A 22,741-nucleotide genomic window follows, 5' to 3' on the forward strand; every position below is an offset into this window, starting at 1 on the left:
AGAATCGAGTAACAGTTTCAGGGTGAATCTTATGGAAGCTTGTTTAACAGAATAAAAAATAAAAAAGGTAATTCACAGAAGGATGACTTGGTTCTAGGGAGTCCGACTTGGTTTCTCGGAAATCCGACTAGGAAGTCCGACTTGGTTTCTCGGGAATCCGACTAGGAAGTCCGACTTGGTTTCTCGGGAATCCGACTAGGAAGTCCGACTTGGTTTCTCGGAAATCCGACTAGGAAGTCCGACTGGGTTTCTCGGGAATCCGACTAGGAAGTCCGACTTGGTTTCTCGGGAATCCGACTAGGAAGTCCGACTTGGTTTCTCGGAAATCCGACTAGGAAGTCCGACTGGGTTTCTCGGAAATCCGACTAGGAAGTCCGACTGGGTTTCTCGGAAATGACTTGGTTACTGGGAAGCACGAAAAAATTTGTACCAATAATCGCAATTCTGAAAAAAATAATAATAATCAGAATTGTGATAAAGTCGCAATTACCCTTTTTATTTTTGTATTCTGTCAGAAACGAGCTTCCACAGACTCGAGATCCGTGAGTAACATCAGTCTGAGACGCTGTAGTGTTCCTGAAGCGATCCAGAGGCTTCACACACGTTCCTGAACACTAGAAACCAGGGAATAAACGCTCCACATCCAGGATTAGACGAGACAGGACATGCAGAGGTGGAACACACAGGTTTAATAGATGAATGATCAGAGCCAGTGTCAGACACACGTGTGGCGGATTGCATTTCTCACAGGAGACGCGCTCACTGCGGCGATTATTACTAGTTAAAGCCTTCTAACCGTGTTTATAAAGTGATGTTAGAGCACTAGTTTAAAAGTCATCGACGCGCAACATAAAACATCTGAAATGCTTTTGGTTATAAATCTACAATCGGCCCGTTTCGCAGAGCCGCAAATAAAAACAACAGAAACCCTCGTAGAAAGTCAATATAAACTCTGTTACGTGAAATAATCTCTCGAGGAGAATCTGCCGTCAGGAAAAAGTCTCACATTTTTGGTTAATTTAGACGTTAGTTTAAGAAATAATGCAAAAGTAGAGTTCATCCCGAGCGCGTGGCGTCCCCGACGGCGAAGGCCAGTCCCGCGCTCACCGCACCGGTCAGAAGTGTTTTTGGTAATAGCAACAGGGTTAATCGCGCTCGCTCGCGCTCACTGAGCCTTCGAGGCCAAGGCCACGCTCTTCGTCGTCATGGCAACGGGACTCTGCTGCACGTCGCTGGTCACGTGCAGGTTGAGAGCTCCGCCTCCTGCCCCGCCCCCCGACAGGAGATTGGCTGGCAGCAGAGAGAAGCTGGAGGGGTTGAGGAAGAAGGGCGTGGTCATCAGGCCGGGGGCGGGGCTTCCTGCGCTGGTGTTGGCGAATAGGAGACCGGTGTTTCCGTCGAAGGACGTCAGAGGGAGAGCGCCGCCCGACGCAAGAGCTGCTGAACACACACACACACACACACACACACTTATATAGTGCTTCTTTCACAACATAATCATGATGTTAATGTTCATATTATCGACCAGCTCTAATCTGACGAATGCAACTATAATTACATTTTGAGACAATACACAGACAAACCAAAGATTATTCAGGCACCAGATATCATTGTGATATTGATTCACTAGTGTGATCAGGACACTATAGTTCATTTCTGTAAGTGAGGAGAGCAGAATAAACTAAACTGTGACATATTACACCCAATAATTCAAGAATTAAAACCCTGAAACGCAAGAGCTGCTGAACAAACACTGCGAGTTCATTAATATAGCGCTTTTTCACGACACAATCATGATGTTAATGTTTATATTATCTTAAAGGTGCAGTGTGTGAGTTTTAGCGGCATCTAGTGGTGAGGTTGTGAATTGCACCCAACAGAAGTTACAGTGGCCGACAGGAAGTGATGTCGTCGTCTGAGACAGCAGAGAGGAGCCAGTTAAACTTTACAAAGATAAATTAAGAAATTATGTTTAATTAATTATTCAGTAAAACAAGGTTATTGTGAATATTATTGTTACTTGTTCAAGATTGTGTCAGTGTTTTACTCGCTGACTTTAGTTCGCTTCTTTACACGAAGAACAACAAAGTGACGAAACGAGTTTGTCCGTTCAGGGCCACCGTAGAAATATGTCGATGTAAGGAGACCCGCGGTGTGTGTAGAGAGAAATGCCTCATTCTAAGGTAATAATAACATAACGGTTCATTATGTAAGATCTTTATACACCACTGAAAACATAGTTATGTTTATGATATTGCATTACACACTGCACCTTTAATATGTAATGTAATAAAAATATTACACACTGCACCTTTAATATGTAATGTAATAAAAATATTACACACTGCACCTTTAATATCTTTATGCCTTATAGTTGCATTTGTCAGATTAGAGCCTTTGAGACAATACACAGTCAAACCCAACATTACTCAGACACCAGATATCATTTGTGATATTGTTCCACTAGTGTGATCAGGACACTATAGTTCATTTCTGTAAGTGAGGAGAGCAGAATAAAGTAAACTGACATATTACACCCAAATATTCTTCATACAGAGACTACCAGTGACATTGGGAGCAAAAATGATTCGGACACTTTGAGCTGATCATGTTTTGCTGAAGTGTGTTTTCTTTAATTGCTAATGCTCTTTTTACACACAGACTGAACAAAATGAAGCATTGCTTGGTGATTGGTTGAGCTAAACTGGTATTATCTAATTGTGTAGTTAAATTTAACAGCTGACAGATATTCAACATAATTCATGTGTGAGACAGTCTAACAGAAGGACGGACAAAACCAGTCAAATATCAGCTGAGTTCATAACTCTGAGTTCTTTATTACCATTTTCTAAACTATAGCGAATAAACTGTGATAATGTGAGAAATGTTGAAGGAGTCTGAATAAATGTTGGTTTGACTATAAATAATCGAGCAGTTGAGATTTTCTATACAGTGAATAAATGTAGACCCAGAGGTCAGAGGTCATACCCTGGATGGTGGCCAGTGTGTTGTTGTTCATCAACGTGTTTCCCAGAGCAGGAGAAAAACTCAACAGCGTCCCACTGCACAACACAAGCAGAAATCACATGATCAACACGGTGAAGTCGCCACAGGCACCACCAATGAGACTTCACTGGGGGCGGAGCTTTCAGTGTCATGTGACCAACAAAACCTCTGATTCACACGGAAGTATAACAAATATAACACTTCACTCATGAGAGTTTGAGAACAGAACATTAAACGAACCTAAAAACAGGCAAAACTTAACAGGTGATCTTTCCCTACTTAAATAATCGCAGCATATTAAGACAATTGTTTTGTATTACAGGTTTTCTGAAATGTTATGTTTAAATATGCAGGCATGATCTAATTAAATATGCACTAATTTGCATACAGTTCCAGAACAGATTCTGAACACTGGATAAAGCCAGATTCAAAACCCTTGTTTGATTTTGTTAACATATTAGAGTTAAAAGTTTTTCGGTTAAAAGTTAAAAGATTTTGGATTTTTTACTGCATAACTCTCCGCCTTTAAAGAGTGTTGAGATTTAAATCTACATACGCAAATAGATAAAGTGCACAAAAATAAACACTTAAATGCGTTTTGGATGTTTTCTTTCCTCTAGTCTGAAAGAAGACGACTGTTATGAAAGCAAAATAGAGCTCTACACTGAGCAGTGCATGAAAAACACTGTTAGATCTTTATTGTCATTGCATATGTGTATACAACGAAATTTTGTTGGAGCAATCCGATCTGCAGCATTAAAATACAAATAAAAATTATTTTGCATTTTACAAATAAAATACATTTACCCCTTAATATAAATAAGTACTCTAAAAATGCAAAACAAATAAAACACAAAAAGTCATTGCACACTGGTTATGACTTATTATTTCTTAATTTTGGGCAGAAATGTGTCCTGGACATGTTTTGGACCCCCAAAGTCCCCACCCCCACCCCACACACACACACACACACACATACACACACATACACACACATACACACACATACACACACATACACACACACACACACACACCCCACCCCACCCCACACACACACTCACCCTTGCGTCAGCTGCGAGGGCGTTATGAACGTTGGGTTAAATCCTGTGCCCGTCACCAGGAACTGCCCCGCCCCCTGCGTGACCGTGGTTGCCGTGGAAACTGCCTCCTGTTTCACACTGGTAACGGACGGGCTCAGTGACGACGACGTCACGGGCGTAGCGATGGCGGGCGCCATGGAGATGACCGACGGTGTGTGTGATGTCACTTGAGTCAGAGCACCACCTACAGCACACACACACACACACATTAAACATCATTCATGAGCTCACATGAGGAATATAGAGCCACATGAAACTGTGAAAGGAGGATAAACGCACCACTGAGTGTGAAGTTTGAGATGTTGCTGGCGGTCAGTGGAACAACAGAATTCACTGTTAGCGTGTTCGTGCTGGACACCTGGAAACAAGCAATCACTCGTCAATAATCGATCACTCACTTCACTGGTCTGCAGCTACGGTTTAAGGATGTGAAGTGACTCTGGTTCATACGGTGTATGACTGTGTGATGTGAAGTGACTGGTTCATACGGTGTATGACTGTGTGATGTGAAGTGACTCTGGTTCATACGGTGTATGACTGTGTGATGTGAAGTGACTGGTTCATACGGTGTGTGACTGTAATGTGAAGTGACTCTGGTTCATACGGTGTGTGACTGTAATGTGAAGTGACTCTGGTTCATACAGTGTGTGACTGTGATGTGAAGTGACTCTGGTTCATACGGTGTGTGACTGTAATGTGAAGTGACTCTGGTTCATACGGTGTGTGACTGAGATGTGAAGTGACTGTTTCATACGGCGTGCGACTGTGATGTGAAGTGACTCTGGTTCATATGGTGTTTGACTGTAATGTGAAGTGACTCTGGTTCATACGGTGTGTGACTGTAATGTGAAGTGACTTTCATACGGCGTGCGACTGTGTGATGTGAAGTAACTGGTTCATACGGTGTGTGACTGTAATGTGAAGTGACTCTGGTTCATACGGTGTGTGACTGTAATGTGAAGTGACTCTGGTTCATACGGTGTGTGACTGTAATGTGAAGTGACTCTGGTTCATACGGTGTGTGACTGAGATGTGAAGTGACTGTTTCATACGGCGTGCGACTGTGATGTGAAGTGACTCTGGTTCATATGGTGTTTGACTGTAATGTGAAGTGACTCTGGTTCATACGGTGTGTGACTGTAATGTGAAGTGACTCTGGTTCATACAGTGTGTGACTGAGATGTGAAGTGACTTTCATACGGTGTATGACTGTGTGATGTGAAGTGACTGGTTCATACGGTGTGTGACTGTAATGTGAAGTGACTCTGGTTCATACGGTGTGTGACTGTAATGTGAAGTGACTCTGATTCATACGGTGTGTGACTGAGATGTGAAGTGACTGTTTCATACGGCGTGCGACTGTGTGATGTGAAGTGACTCTGGTTCATATGGTGTTTGACTGTAATGTGAAGTGACTCTGGTTCATACGGTGTGTGACTGTAATGTGAAGTGACTCTGGTTCATACGGTGTGTGACTGAGATGTGAAGTGACTTTCATACGGCGTGCGACTGTGTGATGTGACGTGACTCTGGTTCAAATGGTGTGTGACTGTGTGATGTGACTGGTTCATACGGCGTGTGACTGAGATGTGAAGTGACTCTGGTTCATATGGTGTGTGACTGAGATGTGAAGTGACTCTGGTTCATACGGTGTGTGACTGTGTAATGTGAAGTGACTGGTTCATACGGTGTGTGACTGTGTAATGTGAAGTGACTCTGGTTCATACGGTGTGTGACTGTGTAATGTGAAGTGACTCTGGTTCATACGGTGTGTGACTGTGTAATGTGAAGTGACTGGTTCATACGGTGTGTGACTGAGATGTGAAGTGACTGGTTCATACGGTGTGTGACTGAGATGTGAAGTGCCTGGTTCAGACGGTGTGTGACTGGGATGTGAAGTGACTGGTTCATACGGTGTGTGACTGAGATGTGAAGTGACTCTGGTTCATACGGTGTGTGACTGAGATGTGAAGTGCCTGGTTCATACGGTGTGTGACGGAGATGTGAAGTGACTCTGGTTCATACGGTGTGTGACTGAGATGTGAAGTGACTCTGGTTCATATGGTGTGTGACTGAGATGTGAAGTGACTCTGGTTCATACGGTGTGTGACTGTGTAATGTGAAGTGACTGGTTCATACGGTGTGTGACTGTGTAATGTGAAGTGACTCTGGTTCATACGGTGTGTGACTGTGTAATGTGAAGTGACTGGTTCATACGGTGTCAGACTGTGTAATGTGAAGTGACTCTGGTTCATACGGTGTGTGACTGTGTAATGTGAAGTGACTGGTTCATACGGTGTGTGACTGAGATGTGAAGTGACTCTGGTTCATACGGTGTGTGACTGAGATGTGAAGTGCCTGGTTCAGACGGTGTGTGACAGATGTGAAGTGACTCTGGTTCATACGGTGTGTGACTGAGATGTGAAGTGCCTGGTTCATACGGTGTGTGACTGAGATGTGAAGTGACTCTGGTTCATACGGTGTGTGACTGAGATGTGAAGTGCCTGGTTCATACGGTGTGTGATTGAGATGTGAAGTGACTCTGGTTCATATGGTGTGTGACTGTGTGATGTGAAGTGACTCTGGTTCATACGGTGTGTGATTGTCTGGTTCATACGGCGTGTGACTGTGTGATGTGAAGTGACTCTGGTTCATATGGTGTGTGACTGGGATGTGAAGTGACTCTGGTTCGTACGGTGTGTGACTGGGATGTGAAGTGACTCTGGTTCATATGGTGTGTGACTGTGTGATGTGAAGTGACTCTGGTTCATACGGTGTGTGATTGTCTGGTTCATACGGCGTGTGACTGTGTGATGTGAAGTGACTCTTGTTCATATGGTGTGTGACTGGGATGTGAAGTGACTCTGGTTCGTACGGTGTGTGACTGGGATGTGAAGTGACTCTGGTTCGTACGGTGTGTGACTGAGATGTGAAGTGACTCTGGTTCATATGGTGTGTGACTGTGTGATGTGAAGTGACTCTGGTTCATACGGTGTGTGATTGTCTGGTTCATACGGCGTGTGACTGTGTGATGTGAAGTGACTCTTGTTCATATGGTGTGTGACTGGGATGTGAAGTGACTCTGGTTCGTACGGTGTGTGACTGGGATGTGAAGTGACTCTGGTTCGTACGGTGTGTGACTGAGATGTGAAGTGACTCTGGTTCATATGGTGTGTGACTGTGTGATGTGAAGTGACTCTGGTTCATACGGTGTGTGACTGTCTGGTTCATACGGCGTGTGACTGTGTGATGTGAAGTGACTCTGGTTCATACGGTGTGTGACTGAGATGTGAAGTGACTCTGGTTCATACGGTGTGTGACTGAGATGTGAAGTGCCTGGTTCATACGGTGTGTGACTGAGATGTGAAGTGACTCTGGTTCATATGGTGTGTGACTGTGTGATGTGAAGTGACTCTGGTTCATACGGTGTGTGACTGTCTGGTTCATACGGCGTGTGACTGTGTGATGTGAAGTGACTCTGGTTCATACGGTGTGTGACTGAGATGTGAAGTGACTCTGGTTCATACGGTGTGTGACTGAGATGTGAAGTGACTCTGGTTCATACAGTGTGTGACTGGGATGTGAAGTGACTCTGGTTCATACGGTGTGTGACTGAGATGTGAAGTGACTCTGGTTCATACAGTGTGTGACTGGGATGTGAAGTGACTCTGGTTCATACGGTGTGTGACTGAGATGTGAAGTGACTCTGGTTCGTACGGTGTGTGACTGGGATGTGAAGTGACTCTGGTTCGTACGGTGTGTGACTGTCTGGTTCATACGGCGTGTGACTGTGTGATGTGAAGTGACTCTGGTTCATATGGTGTGTGACTGTGTGATGTGAAGTGACTCTGGTTCATATGGTGTGTGACTGTCTGGTTCATACGGCGTGTGACTGTGTGATGTGAAGTGACTCTGGTTCATATGGTGTGTGACTGTCTGGTTCATACGGCGTGTGACTGTGTGATGTGAAGTGACTCTGGTTCATATGGTGTGTGACTGAGATGTGAAGTGACTCTGGTTCATACGATGTGTGACTGTGTGATGTGAAGTGACTCTGGATTGTGACTCACGGTGTTGGCGCTGCTGTAGATGGCTTTGATGGCTGATGGTGACCCGCTGCAGCTGCTGGGAGGATTGATCCTCTTCTCCTTCTGTCTGCGGTTACAGAACCAGACTCGCACCACCTCCTTCTCCATGTTGAGCTGATCTGCGATCAGTGTGATCTCCTCTGACGACGGCTTCTGACTCTGCTGCAGATCACACACAAACCGCTTCATCACATCACACAATCACTGCCTACAACACTTCTGTTGCTTGGAATAATCTGCAAAATATTTTTAAATTGTCCATGCGTCCGTCACTATATGAATTCAAGCTAAAAGATTAAAACTATTAAACAAAATAAGAAATGTTACGATTGTATTATTTTCACTTTCAAGAATTTTTTTACAGTTTAACTGTAAAATTACAATACTAATATTTATGGCTGTCTTTGGGGGGAAACTGCATGGAGCATTAAAGTTTCTTATTTGTTGATTTGAAGTATAACACGTTTGTTGCTTGAAATAGTCTAAAGTAAATAAATAGAGGATGAAAATTTTACTTTTTTGTTACTTCACAGTAAAATGAAAAAAATAGTATTTAAGAAAAATAATATCATACATTTTTTACAGTACAACTGTAAAATTACGATACTAATATTTATGGCTGTCTTTGGGCGAAAACTGCACGGAGCATTAAAGTTTCTTATTTGTTGATTTTAAGTATAACACTGGAATATTCTAAAGTATATAAATAAAAGAAAATTAAATGAAAAAAATTCAGTACATTCAAATGACTTTGCTAAGCCCCGCCCAAAAACATCAATTACCAATCCTACCTCAGCAACTGTTGCCATCCGCAGGCATTCGGTTGTTTGGATAGTTTTAAGTGTGATTTTATGGAAATCCTTCATAAATGCGAAAGATTTAGGGTTTAGGAGCTCAGTGTTGGTTAGGGTCAGTGCAGGTCAGGGTTGGTTCGGGTCAGTGCAGGTCAGGGTTGGTTCGGGTCAGTGTTGGTTAGGGTCAGTGCGGGTCAGGGTCAGTGTTGGTTAGGGTCAGTGCGGGTCAGGGTCAGTGTTGGTTCGGGTCAGTGTGGGACAGTGTTGGTTCGGATCAGTGTGGGACAGTGTTGGTTCGGATCAGTGCAGGTCAGGGTTGGTTCGGGTCAGTGTTGGTTAGGGTCAGTGCGGGTCAGGGTCAGTGTTGGTTAGGGTCAGTGTTGGTTAGGGTCAGTGCGGGTCAGGGTCAGTGTTGGTTCGGGTCAGTGCGGGTCAGGGTCAGTGCGGGTCAGGGTCAGTGTTGGTTCGGGTCAGTGCAGGTCAGGGTTGGTTCGGGTCAGTGTTGGTTTGGGTCAGTGCGGGTCAGTGTTGGTTCGGGTCAGGGTCAGTGTTGGTTCGGGTCAGTGTGGGACAGTGTTGGTTCGGATCAGTGTGGGACAGTGTTGGTTCGGATCAGTGCAGGTCAGGGTTGGTTCGGGTCAGTGTTGGTTCGGGTCAGTGCGGGTCAGTGTTGGTTCGGGTCAGTGCGGGTCAGGGACAGTGTTGGTTCGGGTCAGTGTTGGTTCAGGTCAGTGTTGGTTCGGGTCAGTGTGGGACAGTGTTGGTTCGGATCAGTGTGGGACAGTGTTGGTTCGGATCAGTGCAGGTCAGGGTTGGTTCGGGTCAGTGTTGGTTCGGGTCAGTGCGGGTCAGTGTTGGTTCGGGTCAGTGCGGGTCAGGGTCAGTGTTGGTTCGGGTCAGTGTGGGACAGTGTTGGTTCGGATCAGTGTGGGACAGTGTTGGTTCGGATCAGTGCAGGTCAGGGTTGGTTCGGGTCAGTGTTGGTTCGGGTCAGTGCGGGTCAGTGTTGGTTCGGGTCAGTGCGGGTCAGGGACAGTGTTGGTTCGGGTCAGTGTTGGTTCGGGTCAGTGTTGGTTCGGGTCAGTGCGGGTCAGGGACAGTGTTGGTTCGGGTCAGTGTTGGTTCGGGTCAGTGTTGGTTCGGGTCAGTGCGGGTCAGGGTCAGGTTGGTTGGGGTTTAGGAGCCCTCTAGTGGTCAGGAGACCCGCTCACCTCCAGAAAGCTCCTCTCTAAGGCCAGGCGTATGGTGGTCTCGATGCTGGTCCGCTTCTTACGGCGCCGGTTCAGACTCTCGCAGAGACCCGGAGACATCTCGCTCGCACTCGACACCACGCAGTCGGCAGACATGTTCTCTGCAGAAACACAGAGCGAGAAGCGTCCCGTTAAATGTCTCGATCTGTGTCCTAGCGCTGGGCGGTCCACCGGTGTGTGTGTGTGTGTGTGTGCTGTAACAGCGCTGGGCGGTCCACCGGTGTGTGTGTGTGTGCTGCAACAGCGCTGGGCGGTCCACCAGTGTGTGTGTGTGTGTGCTGTAACAGCGCTGGGCGGTCCACCGGTGTGTGTGTGCTGTAACAGCGCTGGGCGGTCCACCGGTGTGTGTGTGTGTGTGCTGTAACAGCGCTGGGCGGTCCACCGGTGTGTGTGTGTGTGTGTGTGTGTGTGTGCTGTAACAGCGCTGGGCGGTCCACCGGTGTGTGTGTGTGTGTGTTGTAACAGCGCTGGGCGGTCCACCGGTGTGTGTGTGTGTGTGTGTGCTGTAACAGCGCTGGGCGGTCCACCGGTGTGTGTGTGTGTGTGTGTGTGCTGTAACAGCGCTGGGCGGTCCACCGGTGTGTGTGTGTGTGTGTGTGTGTGTGTGTGTGTGTGTGTGCTGTAACAGCGCTGGGGACGCGGCGCGACTGTAGAGAGGGTCAAACTCTCCTTTACACTGTTCACTGGTGAGGCACAGATGTGTGTGTGACTGAGACCGTGGAGATGGAGAGGTGAAACTATAATTGATAGCTGTCAAATTATATTACAGTGTTTCCCAATATCAACACATATCAGCACTGCCCAGCACAAGCAGATTTTCCAGAAGGCTTTGACACCGTTGATTAAACATGAGCACTGCACGTTTTTATATGAATGTCTTTAGAAAAGTTTTGATGTTATTTTGATTTAATCTTCATTTGTCCTGATAAAGCAGCGTTTCTGAGTGAGATTTCTGCCGCTCCTACAGCGCCTCCTGCTGGACCTCTTTGTAAACATCATTTTGTGAGGCCTTGCAAACCTGTATTAATACTAGTGTGGAATATTTCTACAATATTCATTAAATAGGGCATTATAGAGGCCCGTTCAAGGACGATAACTAAGATAATGATAAAGATATAGTTCTAAAAATCGTTCTCCATATTAAAGACAGCAGTTCACATCACAGCTATAACGATAAACACGAGGGACGATATCGTTGGGATCATTTTCAGAGCGTTTGTTTCCCAGCAGTCGAAGGATAACACACTGACAGCCAATCAGAATCCACTCGAATTGAAAGGGCTCGTGCATTTAAACGGCAGACGACATTGTGAAGTTAATCACCGAGGAACAGAAGAATCAAACCCTCTTTTCAAGGGTAGCCTTCGTAAAATAATGGATATGGAAATCATTCGGTCGTACCCTTGGAGTAAATGGTGAGAAATATTACCGATGAGATCATCATCAGGCTAGCAAACAGTGTTACAGAATTACCTCAGGCATCCAGCGCTAGTTTCGACAATACTGCATTTCTTCCTTTGAAGTTGCAGTCGTTGTATATAAATATATATATATATATATAAAGGTGTTGACTAGGTGCTGTTTTATTCCCCCTATTGACTCCGTCAGCGTCTCACCTGCGTCGTTGAGCCACTTCTCCAGCAGGGGTTTGAGTTTGCACATGTTCTTGAAGCTCAGGTTCAAGGCCTCGAACCTGGAGATGGTGGTCTGGCTGAAGTCGTTCCCGTAGAGCTTCCCCATCGCCAGCCCCACGTCCCCCTGAAACACATGCGGTGGACACGTTAGCGTCGCGCGCCGGCACACGGCACAGGTGTGTGTGGATGAGGGCGAGGGTCACCTGAGTGAAGCCCAGCTTGATGCGCCTCTGCTTGAAGCTCTTGGCGAACTGTTCGAGCTCCTCCAGGTCTCCGGCCTCCTCCACACACGGGCCGTCCGCTCGCTTCGGGCCGGGACACGCCGGAGACGGCATCGCTGCGATCTTCCTCGTCGGGGTCGCCGCCTGACACGTCACCAACACATGCAGACACCAGTCACACACACTCCAGCAAACATCAGTTAGCGGCCCCTAAGTTAATAACTAATGATGTTTGCAACGGAAGTGAATCAATCAAAACTAACTTTATCTGGACAATAACTTTATTCTAGAGCTGCTGTAAAGCCTGAACAATCTCTGTTACTGTAATCTCCTGTTATCACTGTAAAGCTGCTGTGAAACTCTATAGTGTTAAAGCGCTGTATAAATGAAGGAGACTCGACTTGGTTAGCGTGTGATGAGTGTGTGTGAGTGTGTGTGTGTGTGTGTGTGTGTGTTTGAGTGTGTGTGTGTGTGTGTGTGTTTGAGTGTGTGTGTGTGTGTGAGTGTGAGTGTGTGTGTGAGTGTGTGTGTGAGTGTGTGTGTGTCAGACCTGTGTGGTGAGCGTGAGGCTGGTCTGCGTCGGCACGAGGCTGGCTTGGCTTTGAGGTAGTTGAGTCAGAATATTCTGAGCTTGCAGGAGACCTGAGAACAGGAGAACAGGACGGGTCAGAACCATCATCATCATCATCATCAGTCTAACACACACACACACACACACACACACACACTCGTACCGGTCTGACCCTGAGGAGACGGAGAGATGATGAACTGAGGCTGCATCTGAGGACTGATGGAGTGACCCGACGGAACCAACACAAACTGCTGCAGGTTCAGGCCCTGAGGAGCCAAACCCTGAGAGAGAGAGAGAGAGAGAGAGGGAGAGAGAGAGAGGGAGAGAGAGAGAGGGAGAGAGAGAGAGAGAGAGGGGGAGAGAGGGAGAGAGAGGGAGAGAGAGAGAGAGAGAGAGAGAGAGAGAGAGAGAGAGAGAGAGAGAGAGAGAGAGAGAGAGAGAGAGAGAGAGAGAGAGAGAGAGAGAGAGACAAACAAACGTGTACATTAATCATCAATGATTGGAATGTTAAAGGAACACTCCACCGTTTTTTGAAATGGGGCTTATTCACCTTCTTTCCTACATTTAGACAGGTGGGCAAATGCATTTTTGTCTCAGTGCATGCATTGTTTTAGTTTGACAGGGTCGGCGCTAGCTTAGCTTAGCATAATGAATGGAATCCTTTGTTGCCAGCTAGCATGTCCTTAGTAAAAGTGATATAAAAAAAAATTAAAAAAACCTAATTACTTCTTGTGGCCTGCGTATTCACAACGAGTACAAATAGCGATGCAGATTAACACTAGGCGATTTCCTAGGCAGATATTGACTTATATATTAAGGACTACATTAGGGGGAAGCACAGGCGAAGCACTGCTACTTGGGCGTGATATCTCTGCGCCCAAGTAGCAGTGCTTCGCCTGTGCTTCCCCCTAATATAGTCCCAAGTCAATATCTGCCTAGGAAATCGCCTAGTGTTAATCTGCATCACTATTTGTACTCATTGTGAATACGCAGGCCACAAGAAGTAATTAGGTTTTTTTAATTTTTTTTTATATCACTTTTACTAAGGACATGCTAGCTGGCAACAAAGGATTCCATTCATTATGCTAAGCTAAGCTAGCGCCGACCCTGTCAAACTAAAACAATGCATGCACTGAGACAAAAATGCATTTGCCCACCTGTCTAAATGTGGGAAAGAAGGTGAATAAGCCCCATTTCAAAAAACGGTGGAGTGTTCCTTTAAAGGTGACATATTATGCCTCTTTTCACCAGATGTAATATAAATCTCTGGTGTCTCCAGAGTGTGTCTGTGAAATTTCAGTTCAAAATACCAGATCATTTATTATAGCTTGTCAAATTTGCTCCTTTTTGGGTGTGAGCAAAAACACGCCGTTTTTGTGTGTGTCCCTTTAAATGCAAAAGAGCTTTAGCTCCGCCTCCGTTCAGAAGAGGGCGGAGTCTTTACTCAAGCTTCAGATTCTCCGGCAATAATATGCTTTTTTATGGACTTCAAAACAGAAACAGCCATTATAAAGCTGGGAAGACTCAGGGCATTTTTTAAAATAACTCTGATTGTGTTCGTCTGAAAGAAGAGATTCATATACACCTGGGGTGAGTCGAGGGCGAGTAAATCATTTTATCTTTAGGTGAACTATCCCTTTAAAGCAGTGCTTCTCAAACTCTTTAGAGTGGCGTACCCCGAACCCTTCTGCGCACCCCCTCTCTGCAGCCGCAGCTTTCTCAGTAAGGGACAATATTTGCCCCTTTAAATCGATTTTTAAATCAACCTTTACAAATACCTTTATAAAAGAAATAATGCTTTAAATAAATTTTAAAAAAGTTCAGTTGAGGAATATGCAGTGATGGTAAAACGAACTGATGCTTTGAAATATTAAATTAAAACTGCCAGTAGGAGGCGGAGTCACTGTCTTAATGAGCGAGTCATCGAGTCATTCATTCAGTAACGAAGCAAGTGTCTGTAATTATGAATGAATCATTGACTCACGATTTGTTCAGAGCCGCAGACTCGTTCACAGACACTGCTGTGCCTCTCGTTTCAGCGATTATTCTGTTGCAAAAAATACTGACAATACTGTTTTTTGATCATCACTTAATATCAATACCTTTTGTTTGTTGAGCTGTTGTATAAAATCACCATCACATTTGCAGTCGTGTGGATATTTGTATAATATGTGATCAACATTAAACACAGGAACTCACGCAGGATATGTGTCTATCGCAGAGAGTCTGAATATTAAATCGATCTCAGTGCAGTCTAGCGTACCCCCTTCTGTCACCTCACGCACCCCAGGGGTTAGCTACGTGTACCCAGTGGTGTAGTCTAGTTTTTTGTAGTGAGTATACTGTAATAATATGTAATAGCTGGGGAGACTGGACTGATTTTCTGCTGTTTAGTGTTAATCACCATCTAACTCAGCCAGTCAAGAGCTACATTTAGCCTTAGATGTAATATGAATATGGTCCCTGAAGCACAGGTTTTATCAGCTGACAATTTTCAAAAAAAAATTTTTTTTAAAACATTATAGGCACAATTACAAATTTACTTTTAGAAATGGTGTTTAAAAAAAAAAGGTGTTATTTTAAAATACATTTTACTGTGCAATTTCTTTCTAATTTATTTGAGTTAGACCGAACTTTTATTTTGGTGGGTTGTAGACATTTGAGTTTCTGTATGTTTTAATAAACTATTATTATTATTATTATTATTATTATTATTATTATTAGGCCTGAAGTATACTTTACTGTGCAATAGTAGCCTAATATATTTCTGTTATAATTTCTTCAAGTTATACCGAACTTTTATTTTGACAGGTTGTCGTAAAGACAACAGTTTCTGTGTGTACGAATGAATGACGATTGTTTTATCAAATGAAATGGTGAAATTCTCATCAAGTGACTCTCATAGCAGCTCTGCGATGAAATGCACATGTGTAGCCTTCATCATGTCTCAATACAGTGAAACGCTGAAAACACCACGAGCGTGAGTCACGCGTGCTTCTGTGTGTGTGTGTGTGTGTAACAGTTAGTGGAGCACACGAGCGCTCATTCCCAAAAACGCGTAGAACAATTGCAGTCTCTTTTAGCTTTAATATTCATAGACACTACTCCATATCGAGATTTGATTCATTGATTTATTCATTCAAAAATAGCCAAATTCCGTGACGTTCTGCTTTATATAGCAAGTTCCATTTGTGACTGGATACCGCGATTCGATCCGTCGCTTTGCAAACACAGACGGGGTGAATTTATGAATGAAAGTGAAAGTTCTGACACAAAACGAAGTTGATACATATCCTCACGCTTTTTTTAAGTGGGTATACGCAAATCCTTGGCCTTTTCTAGTGGGTATACGGCGTATACATGCGTATCACGTAGACTACACCACTGCGTGTACCCCAGTTTGAGAACCACTGCCTTAAAGCATCCAGCGGAAGAGCGAGTGTCAATGATCTGTAATCTGATTGGACAGGTGAGATGTCAGTCACTTACTGAAGCGATCTGAATGGGCGGGGCCAGAGTGATGGGCGTGGCCGCGGAGGCGGAGATACTGGCTCCACTGGAACTGCTCTGATGACCAGCAGCTGCCATGAGCTGAGCCTGAGTCTGCTGCAGGAACACCTGTGTGTGTGTGTGTGTGTGTGTGTGTGTGTGTGTGTGTGAGAGTGTGTGAGAGTGTGTGAGAGAGAGTGTGTGTGTGTGTGTGTGTGTGTGACAGAGAGTGTGTGTGTGAGTGAGTGAGTGAGTGATTGTGGCAGAGAGAGTTTGTGTGTGAGTGAGGGAGAGTGTGTGTGTGAGTGTGTGTGAAAAAGAGATTTTTTTGAGAAAAGCAGTGTAAAAAGTAAAAGAAATAAAGAAAAAAATATTAAAATATCTCAAATAAATGGATTAAAATCAAATAAAACATTACAAATAAATAAATAATACATTAGATTAAAATAAATAAAATATTTAATGAAATAAATTATAACATGATTAAAATAAAACAAAAAATGCTTAATAAATGGAATTTTATTTAAATAAAAAAAGTATAACTACATAAAATACAAAATGTTTTAAATAAATCAATACATTAATACAATTTTATTTTAAATAAACAAAATTTAGATTAAAACATTACAATTTGATTAAAATAATTAAAATAAATTAATTATTTTTATTAAATAAAAAATACATAGATTAAAATAAACTGAATAAAATATACATGTTTGCTTAAAAATAAATATAATTTGATTTAAATAAATAAAAATAAGAAAAACAGTGTAAAAACAAATAAAAATAGAATTTAACTAAATATATTGAATTTTTTTTTTTTTACAAAAATGTAATATATTCAAATAAATAAATGAATGCATTTTATTTAAAAATTTGATAAAAATAAATGAATAAAATATATCTAACAGTAAAGTACAACAGTGTGTCAAAAACAAATGTAATAGAAACTAAATATTACACATTTATGATGGAATTTCTGACAGGATGATCATATTTTGACTGTAAAGCCCTGATCTCGAACACACTGAACTGGCAGCTCCTCTCGTTAAAGCAAACCTCGTTATGCAGCGCATATAAATTCCGCATAGATTTGCATACTCTCTTCCACCTGTTTCCACGCGGTTTAATTAGCATGACACACTGATCTCGCGTTTAATTAGCATGACACGCGTTTAATTAGCATGACACACTGATCTCGCGTTTAATTAGCATGACACACTGTTCTGGCGGATCTCGTACCTGCTGGAGCAGCGCCTGCGCCTGAGCGTTGCTGACGGCACTCGCCGCCGGTGCGCTCGGTGTGTGTGTGTCCGGCGTGTGTGTGTCGGGACCGTCGGCTGGAGCTGCTGGGAGACGAGAGGAGAACATCCGTCAGAAACAGGGACACACACTTACACACACACAGATAAAAACACAACTGAACTCACCTTGAAGTGCTCGGCTCTCCATGGCGTTCTTACTCAGGTCTGCTGGGCTGGAATCTGCTCAGAGCAAACCAGTTCATTCAGTTTCCCTTCGTAACATCAAGATCTGAACTGTGTTAAACCATCATCACTCTCCAGCAGCTCAACTCCACTGAATCATCTCTGAGCGGATCCTGAATCAACTCTGAGCGGATCCTGAATCAACTCTGAGCGGATCCTGAATCAACTCTGAGCGGATCCTGAATCAACTCTGAGCGGATCCTGAATCAACTCTGAGCGGATCCTGAATCAACTCTGAGCGGATCCTGAATCAACTCTGAGGGGATCCTGAATCAACTCTGAGGGGATCCTGAATCAACTCTGAGCGGATCCTGAATCAACTCTGAGCGGATCCTGAATCAACTCTGAGCGGATCCTGAATCAACACTGAGCGGATCCTGAATCATCAACACTGAGCGGATCCTGAATCATCAACACTGAGCGGATCCTGAATCATCAACACTGAGCGGATCCTGAATCATCAACTCTGAGCGGATCCTGAATCAACTCTGAGCGGATCCTGAATCAACTCTGAGCGGATCCTGAATCAACTCTGAGCGGATCCTGAATCATCAACACTGAGCGGATCCTGAATCATCAACACTGAGCGGATCCAGAATCAACTCTGAGCGGATCCTGAATCATCAACACTGAGCGGATCCTGAATCATCAACACTGAGCGGATCCTGAATCATCAACACTGAGCGGATCCTGAATCATCAACACTGAGCGGATCCTGAATCATCAACTCTGAGCGGATCCTGAATCAACTCTGAGCGGATCCTGAGTCAACTCTGAGCGGATCCTGAATCAACACTGAGCGGATCCTGAATCAACTCTGAGCGGATCCTGAATCATCAACACTGAGCGGATCCTGAATCATCAACACTGAGCGGATCCTGAATCATCAACACTGAGCGGATCCTGAATCATCAACACTGAGCGGATCCTGAATCAACTCTGAGCGGATCCTGAATCAACTCTGAGCGGATCCTGAGTCAACACTGAGCAGATCCTGAAGGATGAGTTAGCCTCATGTTTGATGAAGCTGCATCCCTGATTCTGTCGTGTTCTTTGAATCGATCTGTATAAATAAAGCAGACTCGACTCCCGATGCGAACGATGCTTTAGTTCTGAATCCTTCGAAACGACCCGCGCTTTCAGTTTCCCTTCGCTTCCAAACCGAGACGCAGAAATATTAGGCAAAGAATATCAACATCTGAACTGTATTAACCCACCATCTCTGATCCGCTTCCAGGAGCTCGACTCCACTGAACCGATCAAGCAGAGTTAGCCTCATGTTTGATGAATCCCTGATTCTGTCCTGATCTTTGACTCGACTCCGATGCGAACGAGTTTCTGATATTCCGTGTGTTCATTAATCTCTGAATCTTGGAAACTCACCTGTGTCCGGAAAGGCGCGGCGCTACGACAGCGAACGGCTCCGCGCGCTCGAACGCTAGCTCTCCTCGCGAGCGAAACACAAAGACTGCCGCTGGAAGCGCCGCATCCATAACGAGAGTTAATCAGTATGCAGCTGATTAAAGCCGTATGCAAATCTCGCTCCCCGTCGCTCATTAGACGAGCGCCGCTTTGAAGTTCCGCGAGCGATTCATTTCGCGCGGACCTCTGAAAGCTTTCTGCATAATTCAACATTTTTCATAAATATTTATCAGCTCATTTGCATATTAATTGGATAGCTTTTAGGACGTGGGATACGGCGAGCACAACAGCGAGGGAGAAGTGAGACAAGACCAATTACCAGCTGTGTGTGACTGTTTTAATTACCGGGGGGGGGGGGGGGGGGCTTCCCAGCATGCAACACGACCCGGCTACGATGAAAGAATGTGTCGGCTAATGACCGACGTCTCAAAACATCCCGAGTCAAACTGGACGAGCTCATTTATCTCTGACGACAAGATGACCAGGAAAACTGACCATTACACTCGAGCTGGTCCACAGTCTGAGGAAGAGAAGCTACAGGAGCTTGTTTACGTCACGGAATAAAAATAATTTTAAAAAAAATCTGACGTTTTTCTTGCAATTCAAAAAAAAAAAAAAAAGGTCAAATTTCAGAGATATAAACTCATAAAGTCAGAATTCTGAGATAAAAAACAATTGTGATTTTGAGAAAAAAAGTCGCATAAATGTAACTTTCTTATATTTTTATTTCATGGCCCAAACGAGCTTCCATAGGAGACCCGACGCTTGAGCTAGTGGCATTTGCTAAGTTAATGATCTAACTACTACAGTATAACTCATCATGATGCGATCAAGACTCGCACGCATCTAATGCACAGACGAACAGTCATGTGACTTTAACTCAAGCTGTTGCTATGACGACGACCCCACCGAGAGAGAGAGAGAGAGAGAGAGAGAGAGAGAGAGAGAGAGAGAGAGAGAGAAACTCAAAAGAAAACAGTTGTGAGAAACACGATTTGCATACGGCCGCTGCGAGGGCTTCAGTAAGCTAACTGACAGACAATGCATTATGCAAATGTTTTAATTAATAGAATTTTAAATAAGCAATTAATTAGCCTTTCAAACTACTGAACGCAGCGCTGCATAATTTCAAGCAGATAAGTGGCGTACGGCACAACGCAGGAGAAATGAAGTATTCATAGAACGGAAACATTTCCACTGAACTGCAGTCCAAACTTTTCTATTAGACCCGGAGAACTCATTAATATTCATCAGCCTTAATTAACCCATCATCCTGTGTTTGCCAATCATGCGCTCCACAACATTATACGCCGAGACTAAACATCAACTGTTAAAGTGCATGTGAACAAGTGTTCGACCCTCTGGTGATCTTCGCACGTCAAAAATGACCAAATTTTTTATTTCAATAAGAATAATGTACTAGATTTATGCTTTTTATTTAATATTTTTTATTTTTAGGGGATTTTATGGTACTAAATTATATTTATGCTGTATTTATAATCCATTTATTCACTTTTTGAGCATAGACCAGAAAATTCAATGTCCAACTTAAACTGTGGTAAATCTTGAACGCTTCAGAGCGACAGACTGGAGTTTGATCACTGTTCAAACACGACACTTGGCAGATTATTGATGAAGTGGGAAAAAGTTGTAAAAAGTGAACTTAAAAAAAATTTACAAAATTTTGTTTATTGTTATGAAAAATTATTTTGATATGAAATTTTCAAAAACATGTTTTTTTGTGTGTGTGTGTGTTCGTGTGTTCTCACATAGCAAGTGCCAAAACCTCTACCAAGTTTCATACCATTCCGATGAAGAAAAATATAAATAAAAACACAAATGTGAAGAGCACGAGTTCACAACAAGAAAACTACATCAGATTTAGTTCTGTTTCTGATTTTGTCGCCTGTCGTTGTAAATGCTCGAGCGAATATAAGAGCAGGATTCTGAATTTTCAGTGTGAACACACACACACTATTTATACAACAAAATGGCAATAAAGAGAGCATTATTATGCGAATTGGGACGAACAAACAGCTTTGCGTGGTTTAGCAGATTAGAGACGACCGATGCTTGTGTACGTCCATAAAGTTCACCATCAGGTTAAGATCCCAAACCCATGCGGATTCTACACTGCATTGTGTGTAAAACTGGAGATAAATTAATATGCAGTGGACACACATAATATAACAGTGCACAACACCTTGAATGTTCTGCAATGAGCTAAATGCATAAATGTAAATGTAATGTTCCCGAGAGACACACGAGAAACCGGAATAAGAACAAGGTAAAACCTCATGCACTCAACATCCAAACAAAATCACACAGTGCGCATTAACTCCGAGAAATTAATCATTCATGAACACGGCGTTTGTACTCATGAATATTCATGAGTAGCTCTGTATATTTAATCCGCGCGATAAATAAATAGTGTGACGCGCCTCTCATCTGGAATGAAACTGACGTTTAAATTATGCAGAAAGAATGAAGCGCATTAAACAAGCAGGGCTGATGTTATTATGCAAATCCGCAGTTTCACTCCTGCAGGTTTTAATGTAGTTTCTCCCCAGCCACTTTACACATTATTCAACACCAGACACGTTTGAGAAAGGGAAACTTTTCACACGCTGTAATTTATTACCTGTTGGAGAACATAAAAACCACCCCAGCACGCACGCGCACACAGACCCTGTCGGGGTATTTATGCCCTGAGGGCAAACAGTTGATCAGGAGAAGGAAAGCTCAGGCTCAAGTTTGTGTTTTTGCTTTTAGTTCGCCGCAAAACAGATTAAAGTGATGAATTATTATTCAACATCACGCGTGCGCGTTTACCGCTAAACAAACACATGAATATGCAAATTCGCGGCCGTTGAGTTTCTCTCTGGCCGAACGAGCGACACAAAGCGCGCTAATAGCAGCACTGCTAACTCTCTCTCACACACACACACTTCACAAACATCATCCACAGCGCGATAAACCCGCCCGCTCCGACCAGTTTAACCCATTTTCCCCAGTAAACCCACACGCTATGCTAAACCACGAGACTGTGTGAATATGCAGCACGCACGCGCGCCATTTCAAATGATGAGAGTTTAGTACAGGACAAACAACTCTCATCTGCTGCTGACCGACTCAAATAATTTCCAAAACAATAAACATTCTTCCCCACTGTGATCGATTCTGTCCGCAAACGATCGGCGTGTGTGTTTGACTTTTGTTTACTTGAGGCGGATGGGGGAATATGAATATGTAAAATGTAATAATTACCTGCAGTCGAGCGCTCATCTTGAGTCGTTGATCCTCCGTCCGCCATTTTGAATATTTAGTGTGAGAGTGAAACCCCGCCTACTGCTAAAACACACACACACACACACACACACACAGGTCCGGCCCCTGAACTCATAAACACATACATAAAACTTCAGAACAACCACATAATTCGATAATGTTTTAAAAATTGTCAAATTATCCTGTTTCCCAGCTAACAAGAAATGTTTTGTCAATGTTCTATCAAAGTAATCTTCTTCCAGTAACGTTTATAGAATATTCGTTCAAAGTTTTCTGGTCATTAATCTCAAAACTAGCACAAAACATTATAGCCTATTTTTCATGGAACTTTTTAGTTGGACGTTCGATTATCGGTTTTTATGTTTGTTTCGGAACGTTCAGAAAACAT

General features: G+C 43.6%; 1 protein-coding gene across 3 annotated transcripts; it reads right to left on the reverse strand.

Annotated features, from left to right (window-relative positions):
• Positions 1-674: 674 nt before the first annotated feature.
• Positions 675-22,400, reverse strand: pou2f1a (POU class 2 homeobox 1a). 3 transcript variants are annotated; one of them, XM_084105601.1, is made up of 14 exons: positions 22,333-22,400; positions 17,587-17,640; positions 17,399-17,505; positions 16,157-16,285; positions 12,831-12,948; positions 12,647-12,738; positions 12,079-12,240; positions 11,858-11,999; positions 10,203-10,342; positions 8,180-8,359; positions 4,389-4,467; positions 4,071-4,293; positions 2,989-3,062; positions 675-1,440 (listed from the first exon to the last, which is right to left on the reverse strand). In XM_084105601.1, the coding sequence occupies exons 1-14, from the start codon at positions 22,376-22,378 to the stop codon at positions 1,166-1,168; spliced, it is 1,821 nt and encodes a 606-aa protein (XP_083961727.1). In that variant the 5' UTR covers positions 22,379-22,400; the 3' UTR covers positions 675-1,165. The 3 variants fall into 3 exon arrangements, with proteins under 3 accessions (XP_083961727.1, XP_083961729.1, XP_083961728.1); XM_084105603.1 differs by having other exon boundaries at positions 17,399-17,502; positions 22,333-22,385; XM_084105602.1 differs by having other exon boundaries at positions 675-1,437; positions 22,333-22,385.
• Between the last annotated feature and the right edge of the window lie 341 nt (positions 22,401-22,741).

Source organism: Abramis brama (genome assembly GCF_963993115.1).
Source record: "Abramis brama genome assembly, chromosome: 2".
Taxonomy (NCBI): Eukaryota; Metazoa; Chordata; class Actinopteri; order Cypriniformes; family Leuciscidae; genus Abramis; species Abramis brama.

Coding starts and splice junctions, on each gene's coding strand:
- pou2f1a (XM_084105601.1), bottom strand. CDS start 22,378: ATGGCGGACGGAGGATCAACGACTCAAGATGAGCGCTCGACTGCAG. Junction 17,641..22,332: donor AGATGAGCGCTCGACTGCAG/GTAATTATTACA, acceptor TGCTCTGAGCAG/ATTCCAGCCCAGCAGACCTG. Junction 1,441..2,988: donor CACACTGGCCACCATCCAGG/GTATGACCTCTG, acceptor GTGTGTGTTCAG/CAGCTCTTGCGTCGGGCGGC.